This window comes from Urocampus carinirostris, chromosome 10 (assembly GCF_059441175.1).
Source record: "Urocampus carinirostris isolate Australia breed hairy pipefish chromosome 10, RoL_Ucar_1.0, whole genome shotgun sequence".
NCBI lineage: Eukaryota > Metazoa > Chordata > Actinopteri > Syngnathiformes > Syngnathidae > Urocampus > Urocampus carinirostris.
Genome location: NC_142358.1, coordinates 10,696,319 through 10,712,261, shown reverse-complemented (window position 1 = coordinate 10,712,261; position 15,943 = coordinate 10,696,319). Strand labels below are relative to the sequence as shown.

The following is a 15,943-nucleotide window of genomic DNA, read 5'->3' as shown; positions in this document are numbered from 1 at the left end:
CATATGTATTCAGTTTTGCGAGATGAAAAAAAATAATTGCAAACCATTTCAAGTCAAGTCAAGTCATGTTTATTTGTATAGCCCTCAAAGAGTCTCAAAGGTCTGTACACACCACAAATTATTGCAAAACACAGACTATTATTACACCATCCCTTGATCTAAAACCTACATGCGGGCAAGGAAAAACTCAAAAGCCTCAACATGAGGAAAATGAAGAAACCATGAGAAGGAATTTCAACAAATTCATTTGAAAATTGAATGTCTCTGGGTAAGTGGAGTATCAAAAATGTTTGAAAGAAAATCCAATTCCCCGCCGCAGGTCGAGAGACTGTATGGGTAACACATGCTGAGTCTACAGCAAAATAACAAGTATAAGAAGAAAGTTTGGTGAAATTTATGTAAATTGTCCCTGGCGCCATCCAGCGGGAATTCGCTTGCTGAAATCTCACAATACTTATTAAGTGTTTGCAAAATTAGATCATATAGCCATTTAAATTTGTTTTTTTGTACAGAAGAGTAAGAATTGTTCAGTTAATTCAATAAATATATTCAAAATACTTATACTGGATTATCAGTAAACACAGAAAAAGTGACACAAAGGGAGGTTTCAATTCACATTTATTTGTGTAGCCTATAATCAGAAAATGTCTCAAAGTGTATATGCACACATTGCAAAAAAGAAAATACCCAACATATTTAATTAAAAACTAAACCAGAAACAAAGTTTTTTTCCACACACACACAAATCTTCCTCACTTAACTAGGGAAAACCAATTCTACGAGCAGTCCCAGAGGCTACCACTTGAGACCATCAGGTACTTGATTCTGTGCCTTTGGTTATACCTGTAGACTACCTGCTATTCCACAGCAAGTTGTTTTGATCGCGTCTCTAATATAATATAGCATCTAGATAATATTACATCACAGAAGTTATTTGTTAAAAAAAAGTATGGTATTCGTTAAAAATGATTGAACCTATAATTGGGGTTTTATCTTTGATTTCAAATTATAATGGAGTATTTAATAAATAAATCAACCCCCAAAAAATGAAGGTTTTTACTTCACGGATTTTGACTGTCGCGGGGAGTTATTGGAACACGACAACAAAAAACGTCACAAATATGTTACTTGTAAAAAGAGAGAAAACATAATTACTCATCTCAAAAATCACCCGACAATATCCTGAAAACTGTTCTTTTAATTCTAAATCGTGGTTTTCCAGGAAATACAGAATGTTCCAAAAGTCTTGGCACATTTGAAGTCCCTCGATCTCCTTAACGATGAATAGTAGTCAGATAAAAATTGTGCCATTTTAAAGCATATTACATTAAGCTTTTTGTAAGGCCCAATTCTTTGTATTTCCTTTCAGACTCAATTAAGCAGAAAAAGTGTTACGTGTGCTTAAATTTGCAAAAAGTGCAACAAGGACTGGTTTCAAACGTGCATTTTGCAGGAAATTCAGAATTGAACCACAAGAGAGCCATAATGAGATGGCATGGTAAATTCATAAGGTATAGGTGCTTATGCCCAGCTGAAAGAACAGGACTCCCCTCTATCGCAGAAGATGTGATTAAACTGGTTCAAACCTTTTCCCAGCGGAACCCCTGTATGTTAATCAGCAGAGCCAGTAGAGAATTTCAGTGTGCTACAACAACTGTTTGGCGTGTCTTGAGAAGACAACTGCACATGAAGCATTCCAAGCAGCAGTTGGTTCAACAGTTGACACCGTTTAACCTGCTCGTCGCGGCGATCGCATTGCAATGCAACAGAAGATGCAGGATAACAGATTTGACAACCGGATTGTTTTAGCTATGAGGCAACTTTTCACGTAAATGTTAACAAGCATAACACTCGCACATGGGGTGTTGAGAACCGACGTGAACTTCTTGAGCATCAGCAAGAGTCCCCAAAGGTGTCCATATTTTGCGCTACGTCAAAGAAAACTGTATATGGACCATTCTTCTTTGAAAGAGCGACAGTCAATGGTGAGACGTAAATTGACGCCCACCACACTGGAGCCTAGACAGTGCTTAAACACATCACTGCCAGACAGATGGATAGGACGGTCTGGCCAGAATGACATCAAATGTTCTGGCCAGGATTTGTAAAAGGATTGGTCTTTGTACCCCCCTATTCCAAGACAAGTGGTTGAGCTGAAGGCATAAAAACAAGCTATTGCAACCATTAACAATGCAATGCTAGGATGGGTTGCTAAGAATTTGACTATCGGCTTGATTTGAGACCAATCGTGCTCACATTGAACATCTTACATTCCATGTAAAAATTTAAGTTACAAGCTTTCTGAATTAACCAGATGTGTTTTTATATCCTTAATAGATTCCAAGATATATGTTGAAATTTGCCCAAGACTTTTGGAACACTTTGAACATTGCAATGTGTATCAATGGGTAGTTCAAGAGACCTTTGTGGAGTTGGAATAAATTGGGGGCTTTTCTTTAACTTCAGTTTTCACAGCCACCAACTTTGGAAACTGCTTTTCATAGAGATGATCAGTGTATTGCAGTTCTGGTGTTACAAGCCTTTCACATTTCGTTACATTTTCTCCTTCTAGTTTTGTGTTCACATTGTAGCCAAGGATGACAGCCTGCCCATATTGAAATGGCTTTAATCTATCTTCTTTGACATAATTTGGGCCAATTAACCCATCTTTGAGACAGTTCTTTGATGCTTTGGCTTGTAATTCTTTTAACTGAGCAACTTCAACTTTGATTTTTTCTCTTCCAACGAGGGCATCAACTTTTTTCCAGAAAGTTCTGTTGAAATGGACATAGATACTCCAATCGAGAGCGTTCCACCGCTTGATTTTTTCAGCAGTTGGGGGCTCCAGTGGGCGCCGTGCAGCTTCACTGCGGCTGTTCAACCTAAAGAAAACCACGTCTTCCAGGGACCAGCAAAGGCTGTGTTTGAGCAAGATCATAGACTCTTCAAAGTACTCCATAATAAGAATGAGGTGGAAGTCCTGTTCGATGGCTTCAATAGCATGCTTACTTCTTGCTTCAAAGTCATAGGTATCTGCGGAAACATTGTTGTCAAATCCGAAGTCAAAAGCCAAAATATTGTGAGCATAATGACTATCAGAAGCAAATGAGGTGTTAGGGGATATCTTATCCAGGAACTCTTCCAAACTTTGAACATTGTTGAAGGCTGAAATGCCCTTATAGTAACTAAAAATGGACTCCATCATGGCCACTGGATTCCTTATGATGGAGAAGTAGAATGCATCTGCCGGCATCACCTTCGCCACCTGGGACAGGAAAATAATACTTGTTTGTATTGAGGATTTTACAGTTTACACAAGAGAAAATAAGCTTTGATGGTTTCTAAATGGATATTATGATTTGTTTGCTGTCTTTGTTTGAGAGTATGTCCAGTTAGTTTTAGATTCAGAGTATTTGTCATTCTCACAAAAGTACAACGAAACACATTTTTTTTAACATCCATACTTATGAATTCCATATAAAATTGAATTCCTTAGGCAAAATCATGCTACAGTGATCCCTCGTGTTTTGGGGGGGGTTGCGTTCCAAAAACTTCCCGCAAAGTAGAACCCTTTATTTATTTATTTTTTACTCAAGAACAAAATTATTTTTGCAATACACCAGAAAAAAACAAAAAAGTCTTGGACATTAAACAGGAATGCTAAGGAGATTCGAACAGGTTGAAACCCAAAGACAAAATGGATATGGGATGTCATTTGTAAGCTCTCAAGAATGCACAAGCCAAGAAATATGAAGAGTTCACCGGTTCCACTGGTTGGTGTACATGTTTTTTTTTCTTTGAGTATGTGGCGAATTAAAAAGTGAGGTGAGTCTTTTGATGTGTCCTTAAATGTTAAAAATTATCAACATTTTCTTTTAAGTACGTGTTGACAATGCCCAACTGATTTAAAAAAAGCCGTTATTGTTTATTTTTAAATGTGCCTATCTGCTTTCATCTCATTTTTTACTGCTGTTCAGCACAGAAGTTTGAGGAATGGGGGCTGGGCAGGGGTGATGGAGCGTAAGGTCATACTCGTCCCTGGGTTTCAATTTCATTTCTATTTGTCAGTATAATATAAAAATGGTTCAATCTCCTGGCCTGTGTCGTGAATGTAAGATAAGGCCTGCTTTTAGTAGAATCCAATCACCAACTCAAACCCAAAGAAAGATTAAAATGAATAGTTAATTTGAGCGCGACGAAGAAATGCATGTACTAGCACGTGCATTATGAATGAACTGACCGAGGGTGCAATGATGACACAAGCCACGAGATGGCTGCAGAGAGCAACCGAATTCCAAATTCCGTACAGCTCCTTTGAAGCAGTTATCATGCATCAACTTATTTCCAAGTGTATACAATAATTATTAACTATAAGTTACTTTCAGACGAACGCAGTACTTTTTGTTATCAGTAATCTGAGGGGTAACTGAATTACTTTTTAAATAAGGTAACTAGCAACTGTATCTAATAACTGTTTTTCAGCAACACGTCTAACAATGTAGGGGAATACAAATACATCTATTCTTAGAAATACATGAATTCACATTTTATTTTTCATAACAGCACACTTACCTCAGTTTTTTTAAATCTCATATGATTGCATATGATGTGAAACTCTTTAATTTTGTTGCTGCTGACGCCTTCCACATAACGGGGATGAAAGAAATTGGGGTAAAACAGCTGTTTTCCTTTGTTTATGGGAAGGGCAAAAGTCAAGTTCCTACTCTCCCCATAGCGGTAAAGAATGTTTAGCATGGTGCTGCTTCCCGTCTTGTGCGTTTTGAGGAATACAATGTGTGATACTTCGGACAGGCACTTAAAATTGTTTCTTTGGTAACTGTAGGCAGCAGTTATGGAACCCTGCTCCTCATTTTCTGGAGTCGAATAATTTTCCAGATTCGACCTTTCTGATGTTAGTCCAGATCCGTTACACAGACCATTTGAGCTGTTTTTGCCAAATGGCAAGATTTCTTTGATCCTTCCAAATGTGAATGTCGATCTGAAAGAAATCATAATCCAAATGACTGGTATTGTTTGAATATTGCATATTAAACAACAGTTGAAAACAGCTAACAAGATCATGATGTAGACGGCGTACAGTAATCCCTCGTTTTTTCGCAAAGGGTTGCGTTCCAGAACGGTCCCGCGATAGTTAAAACCTGCCAATGAGAAACCTTCATTCATCTAATAATTTTTTATTCATTGAAACCAAAGTACCTACTCGATTGACAGGTTCAAGAATTTGTTTAACAAACAAAAGCACTGTACTTTTTTTTTGTTCTGTCAAATTATACTGCAATACAACACTGACCAGCTTCTTAAAATAATGCGAATTTATTTTATGAATACTGTACTGCAAAGGTGAAAAGGTTTTTTTTAATTAACACTGATTTCTGTTATAAGCACTGTACTCCGAAAGTGAATAGCCTCTTAAAATGAACTTACATTTCTATTAGGAATACTGTGCTGCATATCTAAACAGCTTATTAAAATGTACTCAAATATCTGCTTAAAATACTACAAAGCTTAATAGCTACATGAAAATAACACAGATTTCTGTTATGAGTACTCTATTCCAAAGCTGAATAGCTTCTTAAAATTATCACATATTTTTGTTATAAATATTGTACTGCAAAGAAGAATAGCTTTTTAGAATAATGCAAATTTCAGTTTTATTGTACTGCAAGGCTAGATACCATCTTAAAATGAATGCAAATCTCTGTCATGAATACTTTACTTCAGCTGAGTTTTTAAATTAAATAATTAAACAAAATTTAACCTTAATTTCTGTTCCCAACACTACACGTCTTCTTGAAATGACCCGAACGTTTTTGTTAGAATTACTGTACTGCAAAGATTAATAGCTTGTCAAAATGTACGCAAATTTATATTATCAATTCTGTATGACAAAGCTCGATAGCTTCTTAAAATGTACACACATTTTCATACCTGTCAACCTGTACGTTTTTGCCTTACAAAGTACGTTTATTGTGCAATTTAAGACGTGTACGACGTTCAAGAAAATCTGTACGGAAAAACACAAATTTGTCAATTATGGTTACCATCCGGTAAACACCGACGATCACGAAATGGCGAATCAATCAAGTCTAACGAGTTCACCGCGGTAGCCTCTATCTTGGTATCGTTTTTTTTCGTTGCAAACGAAGCGAGCGGTTTGATGCTACTGTGCGCAAGCGTCTGCCGCCTTGGGATTTCCCATAATGCACCATTCTGAAAAAAAAAAATATGGTGTAAGATTATTTTGTTTTTTGTAAGGGAAAATACTACAGTTTATACGGGCATATGGAGCCGTGGAGGTTGACAGGTATGAATTTCAGTCAGGAATACTGTACTGAAAAGTTAAATAGTATCTGCGCCCACTTGCTATTGGTGGTTACTTGGTTCCCTGCATTTCCATTTGGTCTTCATTTCAGGTTGGGCTATTGTAAGGTTTGATTCTGTTCGGACATTTTATTGTTTTGTAACTGCTTTTTTGTTACTTGGTTTGTGGTTATGTTATTAATTACCTTCCATATTTTGAGCACTCCTGCTTCAGTTACTGATTTCCTTCACTTGGGTCCACCCGCAAAAAAAACTAACATTGTGGCTATGAAATAACGCTGCAGTGCTCTCAACATGTAATGGCCTCCTGCTCCAAGGATTGCCGGATTTGTCCACTATGTCATTTTCCAGTAATATTAAGAAATATAAATGATCCCAAATGCTCAGTAAAAGAAAAATTGATACAAATGAAAAATGAAATGAAAAATGAAATGAAAACATTTCGAGATACATTCTGTTCATTCAAGAAAATAACATTCGTTCACTTTCCAAAGTTTAAAGGTAAGTTGTAGTTATTTTTATCACGATTACCGATGCGGGGCACCTAACTCTCCTTCTTTGGCGCCAACTGCCTTGGACACGGATTGGCTGCTCATCTCTTTTTAAACCCCCGTCTTCCTGTTACCTGTTGTCAGTCCGTCTGCGAACCTCAGCTCACGCCTGGCAAGCCTTTTCGACTCTGACTTTCTCCTGTCCTGATTCCTGTGTAATTCCCGGCTCTGACCCCTTTTCTGAACTCGTTTACGTTTTTGCTCCCCCGTCCCGGCCATCGATCAAAAAATCGGCGATCGTGCACTTTCCCTGGCATATGTTGATCAATGATCTCGACGCATCGGCTGATGAAGATCCCGTGTCGAACACCTTGAGGATCTCCTGGATCAGGAGATCACACGAGGAACACGCCACCTGATCCCCTTTCAAATTCTGCCGTTCCCCAGAGTCGAGCCCTCCCAGACAAGTGGTTGATGGTAGAAACCACCTTGGCCGCTCTGAATGCGTAGTTACGGGGTTGCAAGTCCAAAATGAGCCGGCAGTTTACAAGGAATGCGCGTACCTGGGCGGGATCGTCAAAAAACCTCTCTGGAGCGCCCACTCGCGGCTCCGCCGCTCCGATGGGGGGCGTGTTTGGGAACGGCACGGCCGAGGAACGCAGTGACATGCTCGGAGGGGGATTACCGGTGGGTAGAGCTGATGACGTCAGTTGTCTTGACAGCAGCTCTGACAACTTTGTCACTTGCTGGTGCTCTTGCTCTAAGGGTGTTGATGTTGCTGGACTTGTTGCAGGAGAGTGGCGACGTCACTCGAGACTCGTTGGACCGCGGAGGGAGTCTCCGAGTTGCCTCGCTCCCCGCTTGGAGAAACGTCTGCTGGGTCCATTGCTGGTCAGTCCGTACTGTCAGAGACCAGAAACGGAGACAGGACCCACTTGTGTTCGTTTCTCTCAGTTTTATTGAGAAGGAGGAAAAGGCTTGCACCCACGATCCGGTGATCATCGGTCACGGGTAGAAGATCGCTCGGAACCCGGAAGTGACACTTCCGTGACAAGCAAAGGCAGTGTCGAGAGCGGTGAAAAGCAGATCGATGGCCGGAATGGGGGAGCAAAAATGTAATCGAGTTCGGAAAACGGGTTGGAGCCGGGAATCACACAGGGATCAGGACAGGAGAAAGTCAGGGTTGAAAAGGCTTGCCTGGTGGGAGCTGAGGTTCGCAGACGGACTGACAACGGGTGACAGGACGGGGGTTTAAAAAGAGATGAGCAGCCAATCAATGTTCGAGGCAGTTGGCGCCAAAGGAGAAGACTCTGGTGCCTTGCATCGGTAATCATGACAATTTTACAATGAATAAATCCAACAGCATTTTTTTTCATGTGATGCTATAAGCCAGGTTTCATTCTTTCAACAATAAATCTGGAATGACAAATATCATTACCTGGTTTGAAGGGTTACCAAAGTGTGAAAGACAATGTATACCACTAACAGACCTAGTAATATCAAAAACGTGAGAGGATTTTTGCACGTTGTACTTGACATACTCCTGAAAGGGAAACAAAAAAAACAAAATATTATTTTAAGATCCTGCTTCTCCCTTCAATCTGCAATTGAAAATATGTGTGCTGACATAGAATCTTGTGCCATTTTGTCTGACTTTTCAGTCCTTTTCGCAAAGCAGGATCAAAAATCTTTTTGTTAAACCACAAATGTTAACTCACACTTGGGGCATTTCTTCTGTACTGTGCTGAACCCTAACTTCCCCCTTCCCTTTGGCCAGACTTGCTGTTGCTTCCAAAATATACATCAACACTCTGATACACGCAAGAATAAGTTATCATTATAGGTGGGCCGTTGATGATTTTTCGCCTTAGCTGCTCTATAAAGAGCAAGCTCGACAACACAGGAGCAAAAAGAAAATGTTTCCTAGGTGTGGTTACTCTATCAATCGTATCGTGTGAGAAGCATCTTTTCTCGTGAGACTGTAGAATTAGTGTGACTTAGTGTATAACTATGTTACTCATGAATTATAGTGTCCTCTGATTGTTGAGTACTCTAGCTTCACTTACGTTGTCACATACGTTTATTGATCCATTGGAATAATCTCTGAGGGAAGTACTATTTACCTACAAAATAAAGGTCATTCAAGTTGTGGTGGCTCTGTCTCAAACACACGAGGGGGCTGAATTTCTCCCTCATGGAGACATTCTCCCTACTGTATGTACTCACATGTAAGCCAAGTTTAAAACTATAGAATAAAATACTGAATTAAGAGGGTCAGTTTATATGTGCATATATTGTTGTTACCTTTGTTATAGTTAACTTTTAAATGAGTGTCTTTATTATGATACTAAAGTAGTGTGGCGTAGTAATGGAAAAATCAAGTTTAAAGACTTACGTGAGGTTTAGATGCACCAGATGGAGCCTTTTTCTCTAAGGGGAAGCCCTCACCTACAAATTCTCGAAACAGCGCTGACTCAGTCCAAGAAGTCTTGTCTCTGTCAATCTCACTAAATTATCTTCATTTGATGAACAGCCAATTTGTTTAAAGTTTAAGTTTAAACTTTAATAAGCAGTTAACATGAGGCGAGAAAACATCAATAGATTTTGAACTTACAAGGAGGGCAGGAAAGGAGCTTTCATATAAGAGTCTGTCCCTCCACGAAGCTCTACAGATCAGCCCTAAAGGGTGTGTGCATTGAAAAAGAACAACATGATTGGTGTATAGCTACAATGATCCAATATTTAAACCAGTGAACGTATGTCAGTCCAAAAAAGGAACTGGCATCACATCAAATTATTGACCCACATTGTTAAAATATTTTGGGCGTGTGACTTTCACATGTCAATCAGGTTTTTCCTCTGTGAGTTGCTCAACTCAGCAGTACAACTATAATTGAGATGCGGAAGAACAATAATTATGTCAAGAAACAAACCAGGAAGCAGGAAATAGGAACTCAAATGCGTAAACGATCTGTCACTTTAGTTGGAAAATAAAAGTTGTCCAACACACAGGGAACAAAGACATAACAAAACAGGCTTAAAGACTATCAAAATTACAAACAAGGCATTTACTCAGAACAAACAGGCATGAACAGGTTTTCCGCATAGTGAAGCATTGGTCTGGCAACTGGCAGTCCCAAAAGGAGCGCTCAAGTATCCCACACGCAATCAAGTCAATCTGTCTCAGCCGGTGTCAAGGGGCGGGACCAGCTGGGTGCCATGACGACCATGCAGGACATGACAAATTATCATATATATTTTTTTTTCTAAGCATGGCGGCGTAGTGGTTAGCGGGTGTGCGACACAGTTCTGAGGTCGTGAGATCAAACCTTCCTGTGTGACGTTTGCATGTTCTCCCTGTGCTTGCGTGGGTAACCTCCGGGCACTCCGGTTTCCTCCCACATTCCAAAAACATGAATGTCAGGTTAATTGACCTAACCAAATTGTCACTAAGTGTGAATAAGTGAGTGAGTTGTCCATCTCCATGTGCCCTGCGACTGGCTGGCAACCGTTTCAAGGTGTCCCCTGTCCGCAGCCTGAAGATAGTTGGGTTGGGCTCCAGCACCCCCGCGACCCTACTGAGGATAAGCGGTGCAGATAATGGATGGATGGATGGATGGATGAATGGATATATTTTTCTATGTATATTTGTATGAAATTCATCTTTTAACAGTATGGACTGTATGTTACTGTCATATTCAGTGTTGGGCACGTTACAAAAGAAAAAGTAAATATTTACTTCATTTAAAAACAATTTAGTTAGTCCCCACACAACTGACTCCCAAAAGTAGCGCGTTACTTTAAAAGTAACTATCTAGTTACAGATTACTGTAGTCACCTCGCATTGAAGCAGACCCTTTACTACTTTAAGATAGCCACAAAATGAGAGAAATAGAATAAACAGCAACCTGTGGAGGTAGAAGACCCTTTATATTTCTTGGCTTGTGCAATCGTGGGAGTTTTTAAATGAACAATTAATCGAGAAACTCCATAGCCATTTTGTGTCTGGGCTTCAAAACAGTCGAAGATCTTCTCAATTTATGGGTACTTTCCAAAACATTTTTTCCTACAGGTATGGTCTATTGCAAAAATAAATATGCCTTTATAAATTGATCCCCTGATTTCAGTATTTTATTTTGTAGATGTAAATACATGCGGATATATACAGTTGGTAAAATATCTCTAGGAGGAGAAATTAAGCGTTCTCGTACTCTGTGCTTGAGACTGCGAGGGGGCTTGAGTCTCCGCCACGGAGGTCATGGGCGCGTCTGACTTTGGGGAACTTTTTTTTTTACTTTCCCAGTATAAAGTGAAATTACACCTCCACTACTCTAGGGCGCCGTAGTGTTCTCATTGGCATTTTATTGTTTAAGTCTAGCCTCCACAGAGTGCATTAAGCAGAGTTTGAGCATCGCGTATAAAGGGTAGACCCTCAAGTGACCCCGTGGAAAAAATATTTAACATAGATACGGGGACATGTGACTAGAGGAGGGGTAAAGAGACAAACAAAAAAGATAAAGGTACAATGTGTAATATTTGACCACCAGATGTCATTCTATCATATAGTGCAGTGATTCCCAAAGTGGGCGGTACCACCCCCCCTTGGAGCAGTGGAAAGATCTGGGGGTGTAGTGAGGAAGAATGGGACGGTAGGGGGGCGGGAGTCCGAAGTCGAAGTCCGAAGTCGAGGTCAGAAGTTTGTTCGTTTCTTTGGTGATTTGTACACAACACGTTAGGGCTGCACGATTAACCAACATCGAATCGATATAGCCATGTGACATAGCGTGGTTGTGAAACTGCAAAACAGTGCGTTTTTTGAAGGTTTTGTAGGCAACAAACGAGAAGGAAACGAAGCTAGCACCAAAGAAAGGTCGTACATCACTTGTCTAGATCTATTTGGTTTAGACGAAGCAGACGTTGAACAGAAGAAAACGCCTGTTGCAGAATTTGCTTTTGCGTAGTCACTTGGTCAAGAGGAAACACAAGGTATTTGTACCAGCACCTTAAAAATGATCACATATTACAATGCACGGCATGTCAAAAAGGATTACAAGTAAAAGACTAAGAAGGTGCATCTACAATTGGACCGGGAGGTAAACAAACCTCCATCAACGCAGCATTTGGGCCCTGCACACCGTAAAAAAAAAAGTTCGTAAAGGCACAAAGAAATAACCAATGCTGTGACTTTAGCTAAAAATGTCTAATAGTGTCCAACACCAAAACTGCATTATCGATTAGAGGTAACACTTTTTATTTATGCAAATCTATAAGTGAAATGTTATAATAAGAGCAATAAATAATTGTAGCAGTAGGAATTCACTGGGGAGCCAAGGGGGCGCCAGCCTGCAAAAGTTGGGGAACGATTGATATAGTGTGACAGCAAACTAGTTCTACAAAGAAAAAGGAAGAAGAACTAACTACGTAGCATCCGGTGATAAAACAGTAGCTTTCTCCTTTAATTTAGCAGCCTAGCCTTGTTAACCTAGCCTTTTTGGATGTCCTCCAACACACTAGTCTAACCTCAGAGCACACAACTTCCATTATTCCGAATATTAAAGTAAGTCTATCATATTTGTTACTCATTGATTCAGTACTGCAACACGGCAGCGCAGTGGTTAGTGTGTGTGAGGCACAGTTCTGAGGTGATGAGATCGAAACTTCCTGTGTGGAGTTTGCATGTTCTCCCCTTGCTTGTGTGGGTTTCCTCCGGGCACTCCGGTCTCCTCCCACATTCCAAAAACATGCATGTCAGGTTAATTGGCCAGTCCAAATTGTCACTAGGTGTGGCTGAGCGAGTGAGTTGTCCGTCTCTGTGTGCCCTGCAATTGGCTGGAAACCAGTTCAGGGTGTCCCTTACCCACTGCCCAAAGATAGCTGGGATGGGCTCCAGCACCCCAGCAACCCTACTGAGGATAAGCGGTGCAGATGATGGATGGATCATGTATCCCTTGAGAAAGTGAGTGATATAGATTAAGACCATTTTGAATTTTTTGTGAAAGAAAAACTTTATTGTTGTCACGACCACACCAGAAAGTGGTGTTTTTCTCTATCAATACATTCGAAATAATCTGTTTTTTAGTTATCTTCAAAATTAAAACACCAAAATGTCATCGCTGTAAAATTTGTAAGCAAATTTACGTTTTGGTTGAAAGTGCAAAAACTTCATTTGTGATTAATTTCATCATATTTTTATATGGCTCTCAACTATTTAGTTTTTCCCGTGGCTATATGCTTAGGTTTGTTTGCTAAATTTTCGTACTCATATCTTCTGGCAGACTCACCGTGGAAATTTCATTGGTTGAAAACAAGACCAGCTGATCAGGGAACCGGTGAGTTTTTCCAAGCTTCCGTGTTGGAGAAATAAACACTTATCCAGTTTCCAGTTTACCTGAGATCTAATTCCAAATCAACAAGTAAATACCAATTGTCATTATATTTTTTTGTATTCAAAATAAACACTATTTTTGGGTAAACTTGCAAGTGTGTCCTTCAGTGCCCTAACACTGATTTACTCGTCAAGAAATATAACATTGCAACATTTGTCAATCTCAACAGACCTTCACAACAAACGATATGAATCAAAGAATGTCCTTTATAGTCATTATATAAATACAGCAAAATTGGAGGGTTTCTCTTTTTGGTGCAATTAAAAAAAACAAAAAGGTAAAAGTGGAAAAGGATTAAAAAAACATTAAGGACACAATATAATAACGTGTATATTTACAGTGGCAGTCATATAGTACATTGGAATTAGCTTTTTTGTCATTGATATCAAAGTTGTGAAACGTTGTATGCAACGAGATTAGACACTCCAGGGTATTTAGAGACTTTAGAGAGAGAAGAGATAAAAGACTAGAAACTAAAGAATGATAATTACAACATAATGCTTAGAAAACTGGCCTTATTTATAATAATAATGTAATGAAGAGTAGTGCATTGTAACAATAGTGCAATGAAAACAAATACATTGTGCTAATAAACATTGCAGATTGGACCCACAAATCCACATTTCACCCACCCTCCAATATTTTTGAGACTAAACAAGGAAAGTTTGTAGGAAGTACCGTAACAAGACAAATGAAGGCAGTCCACTGTTTCACCAAATTTGTTAGCAAAAAAGGTACTTTTATGAATCCACCATTGTTTGGAATGGCGTGATGATGTGACTCTCCACCAGTGATTATTATTGTGCACCGAAGGCTTGGGAAGGAGGGTGATGACTCTTTCAGGTGACCTTAGCTGATCATGAGAATGACAAGTAGTATTTGTTCAGGTCAACATTCAGCATTGGGTGTCACGGCGGTTGGGTGATTAGCGCGCAGCCCCGTGGTGCAGAGGTTCAGGGTTTAAGTCTAGCTACTGCAGCCTCCCCGTGTGGAGTTTGCATGTTCTCCCCGTGCTTGCGTGGGTTTCCTCCGGGCACTCTGGTTTTTGTTGTTGTAAAAATGACCTGCTACTGTGTTGTTAAAAACCCAGAAAAATCCCCTGAAATTATATTTTATTTAACTTTAAATGTCTGGTCCAAATAGTCCCTAGGTGTGAATGAGCGAGTGAATTGTCTGTCTCTGTGTGCCCTACGTCTGACTGGCAAGTAGTTCAGGGTGTCCCCTGCCCACTGCCCGAAGATAACAGGGATGGGCTCCCACACCCCCGCGACCCCACTGAGAATAAATGGTACAGATAATGGATGGATGGATGTTCTTTTCCCAGTAGAAAAATGACATTGTTTTTATTCATATTTCCATGTAATCTACATTTAAAATAAAAAATGTTCTTTAACACGGGCCTTAATCATTTTGAAACGCTTTATCAATAAAACAGCGTCATCTACTGGGGGTGCTTTGTTTGGCTTTCTGTCTGCTCACACAAGGCCCAAACCACAGCGTGAGCAATCGCACGTCACATCGCTATATCTATTAGATTTAGGTTAATCGCGCAGACATAGAGAAGAGTGACTGTGGGTCTCATTTATCGCAAGCTCAAAGCCAATAACATGGCTATCAGCGGCAGTCGGAAAGCGATGCTTAAAACAAAGTGGCATATTCTTTCCTTCAAAACACAAACATACAATAGTCTTACCGGTGCAGCAACTCAATGCTTTGGGCGAGGACCCAAAATATTTCTTTGTGGTAATATCTCCATTATTTCAACTAATACTTCATTTGTTGTTGAACTAAACACTAATGTTTACTTAACATTTTGTTGTGCAGTGTTTTTAAAGGATACTGTGTTACAAATTTTAAGTGACTTAGAAACAACCTGAAACTTGAAATTGGGTTGAAAAAAAAACACTATATTGAAACAATACAGGTTTAATATTGCAATGTAATATATTTATGTTATTTACTAATTTGTACGTTTTCATTGTTATTGGCAAATTATATACAAAGAAAAATCTGAAAAGCTGTTGTGGAGTTCGTTCTCTTAAAAGAGTCGGGAATTTCTATCCCTTAAAACTAGTTGCGTACAACCAACTTCATCCCCATTCTTGACTTATGCGGATCACATTTAAGTTCACATCAGGTAAGTCTAAGTAAGGTTAAGTTTTGTACTTTTAGAGGTGAGGTTAATCATGAATATTAAGGTCCATCCAACCATTCATTATCCTCCACTTATCGAGGGTTAGGTAGCGGGGGCAGCAGCCTTAAAAGGGAAGCCCAGACGTCCCTATCCCCAGCCACCTCCTCCAGCTCAACCGACGGGATCCCGAGGCGTTTCCAAGCCAGCCGAGAGACATAGTCTCTCCAGCGGGTCCTGGGTCGTCCCCGGGGACTCCTGCCAGTGGGACATGCCCGGAACACCTCCAGAGGAAGGCGTCCAGGAGGCATCCTTATCAGATGCCCGAGCCACCTCAACTGGCTCCTCCTTGATCTGGTACCTTATCGTGGTGGAGGAGTTTGTGTGTCCCAATGATCCTAGGAGCTATGTTGTTGGGAGCTTTAAACCCCTGGTAGGGTCACCCATGGCAAACAGTTTCTAGGTGAGTGGCCAGACAAAACGCAGATCAGAAGACCCCTTATGACGAGCAAAAACATTGGTCCTCAATTTTCCTCGCCTGGACGCGGGTTACTGAGGCCCCCTTCTGGAGCCAGGCCTGGAAGTGGGGTCCG

The 15,943-nt window shown here is 40.1% G+C and overlaps 1 protein-coding gene across 2 annotated transcripts; it reads right to left on the bottom strand.

Moving 5' to 3' along the window:
• Positions 1-601: 601 nt before the first annotated feature.
• On the bottom strand, positions 602-9,554 carry LOC148357680 (galactose-3-O-sulfotransferase 2-like). 2 transcript variants are annotated; one of them, XM_088345520.1, is made up of 5 exons: positions 9,448-9,554; positions 9,229-9,349; positions 8,272-8,376; positions 4,573-4,999; positions 602-3,265 (listed from the first exon to the last, which is right to left on the bottom strand). In XM_088345520.1, exons 3-5 carry the CDS (start codon positions 8,370-8,372, stop codon positions 2,414-2,416), a joined length of 1,380 nt encoding a protein of 459 aa, XP_088201646.1. In that variant the 5' UTR covers positions 8,373-8,376; positions 9,229-9,349; positions 9,448-9,554; the 3' UTR covers positions 602-2,413. The 2 variants fall into 2 exon arrangements, with proteins under 2 accessions (XP_088201646.1, XP_088201645.1); XM_088345519.1 differs by lacking the exon at positions 9,448-9,554 and having other exon boundaries at positions 9,229-9,423.
• Between the last annotated feature and the right edge of the window lie 6,389 nt (positions 9,555-15,943).

Bases quoted from the DNA above. Each gene is read 5' to 3' on its own strand.
- LOC148357680 (XM_088345520.1), bottom strand. From the start codon at position 8,372: ATGTCAAGTACAACGTGCAAAAATCCTCTCACGTTTTTGATATTACTA. The intron at 5,000-8,271 runs GTAATGATATTT...GATTTCTTTCAG, and splicing joins TTGGTAACCCTTCAAACCAG to ATCGACATTCACATTTGGAA. The intron at 3,266-4,572 runs GTAAGTGTGCTG...TTCCTGTCCCAG, and splicing joins TGAGATTTAAAAAAACTGAG to GTGGCGAAGGTGATGCCGGC.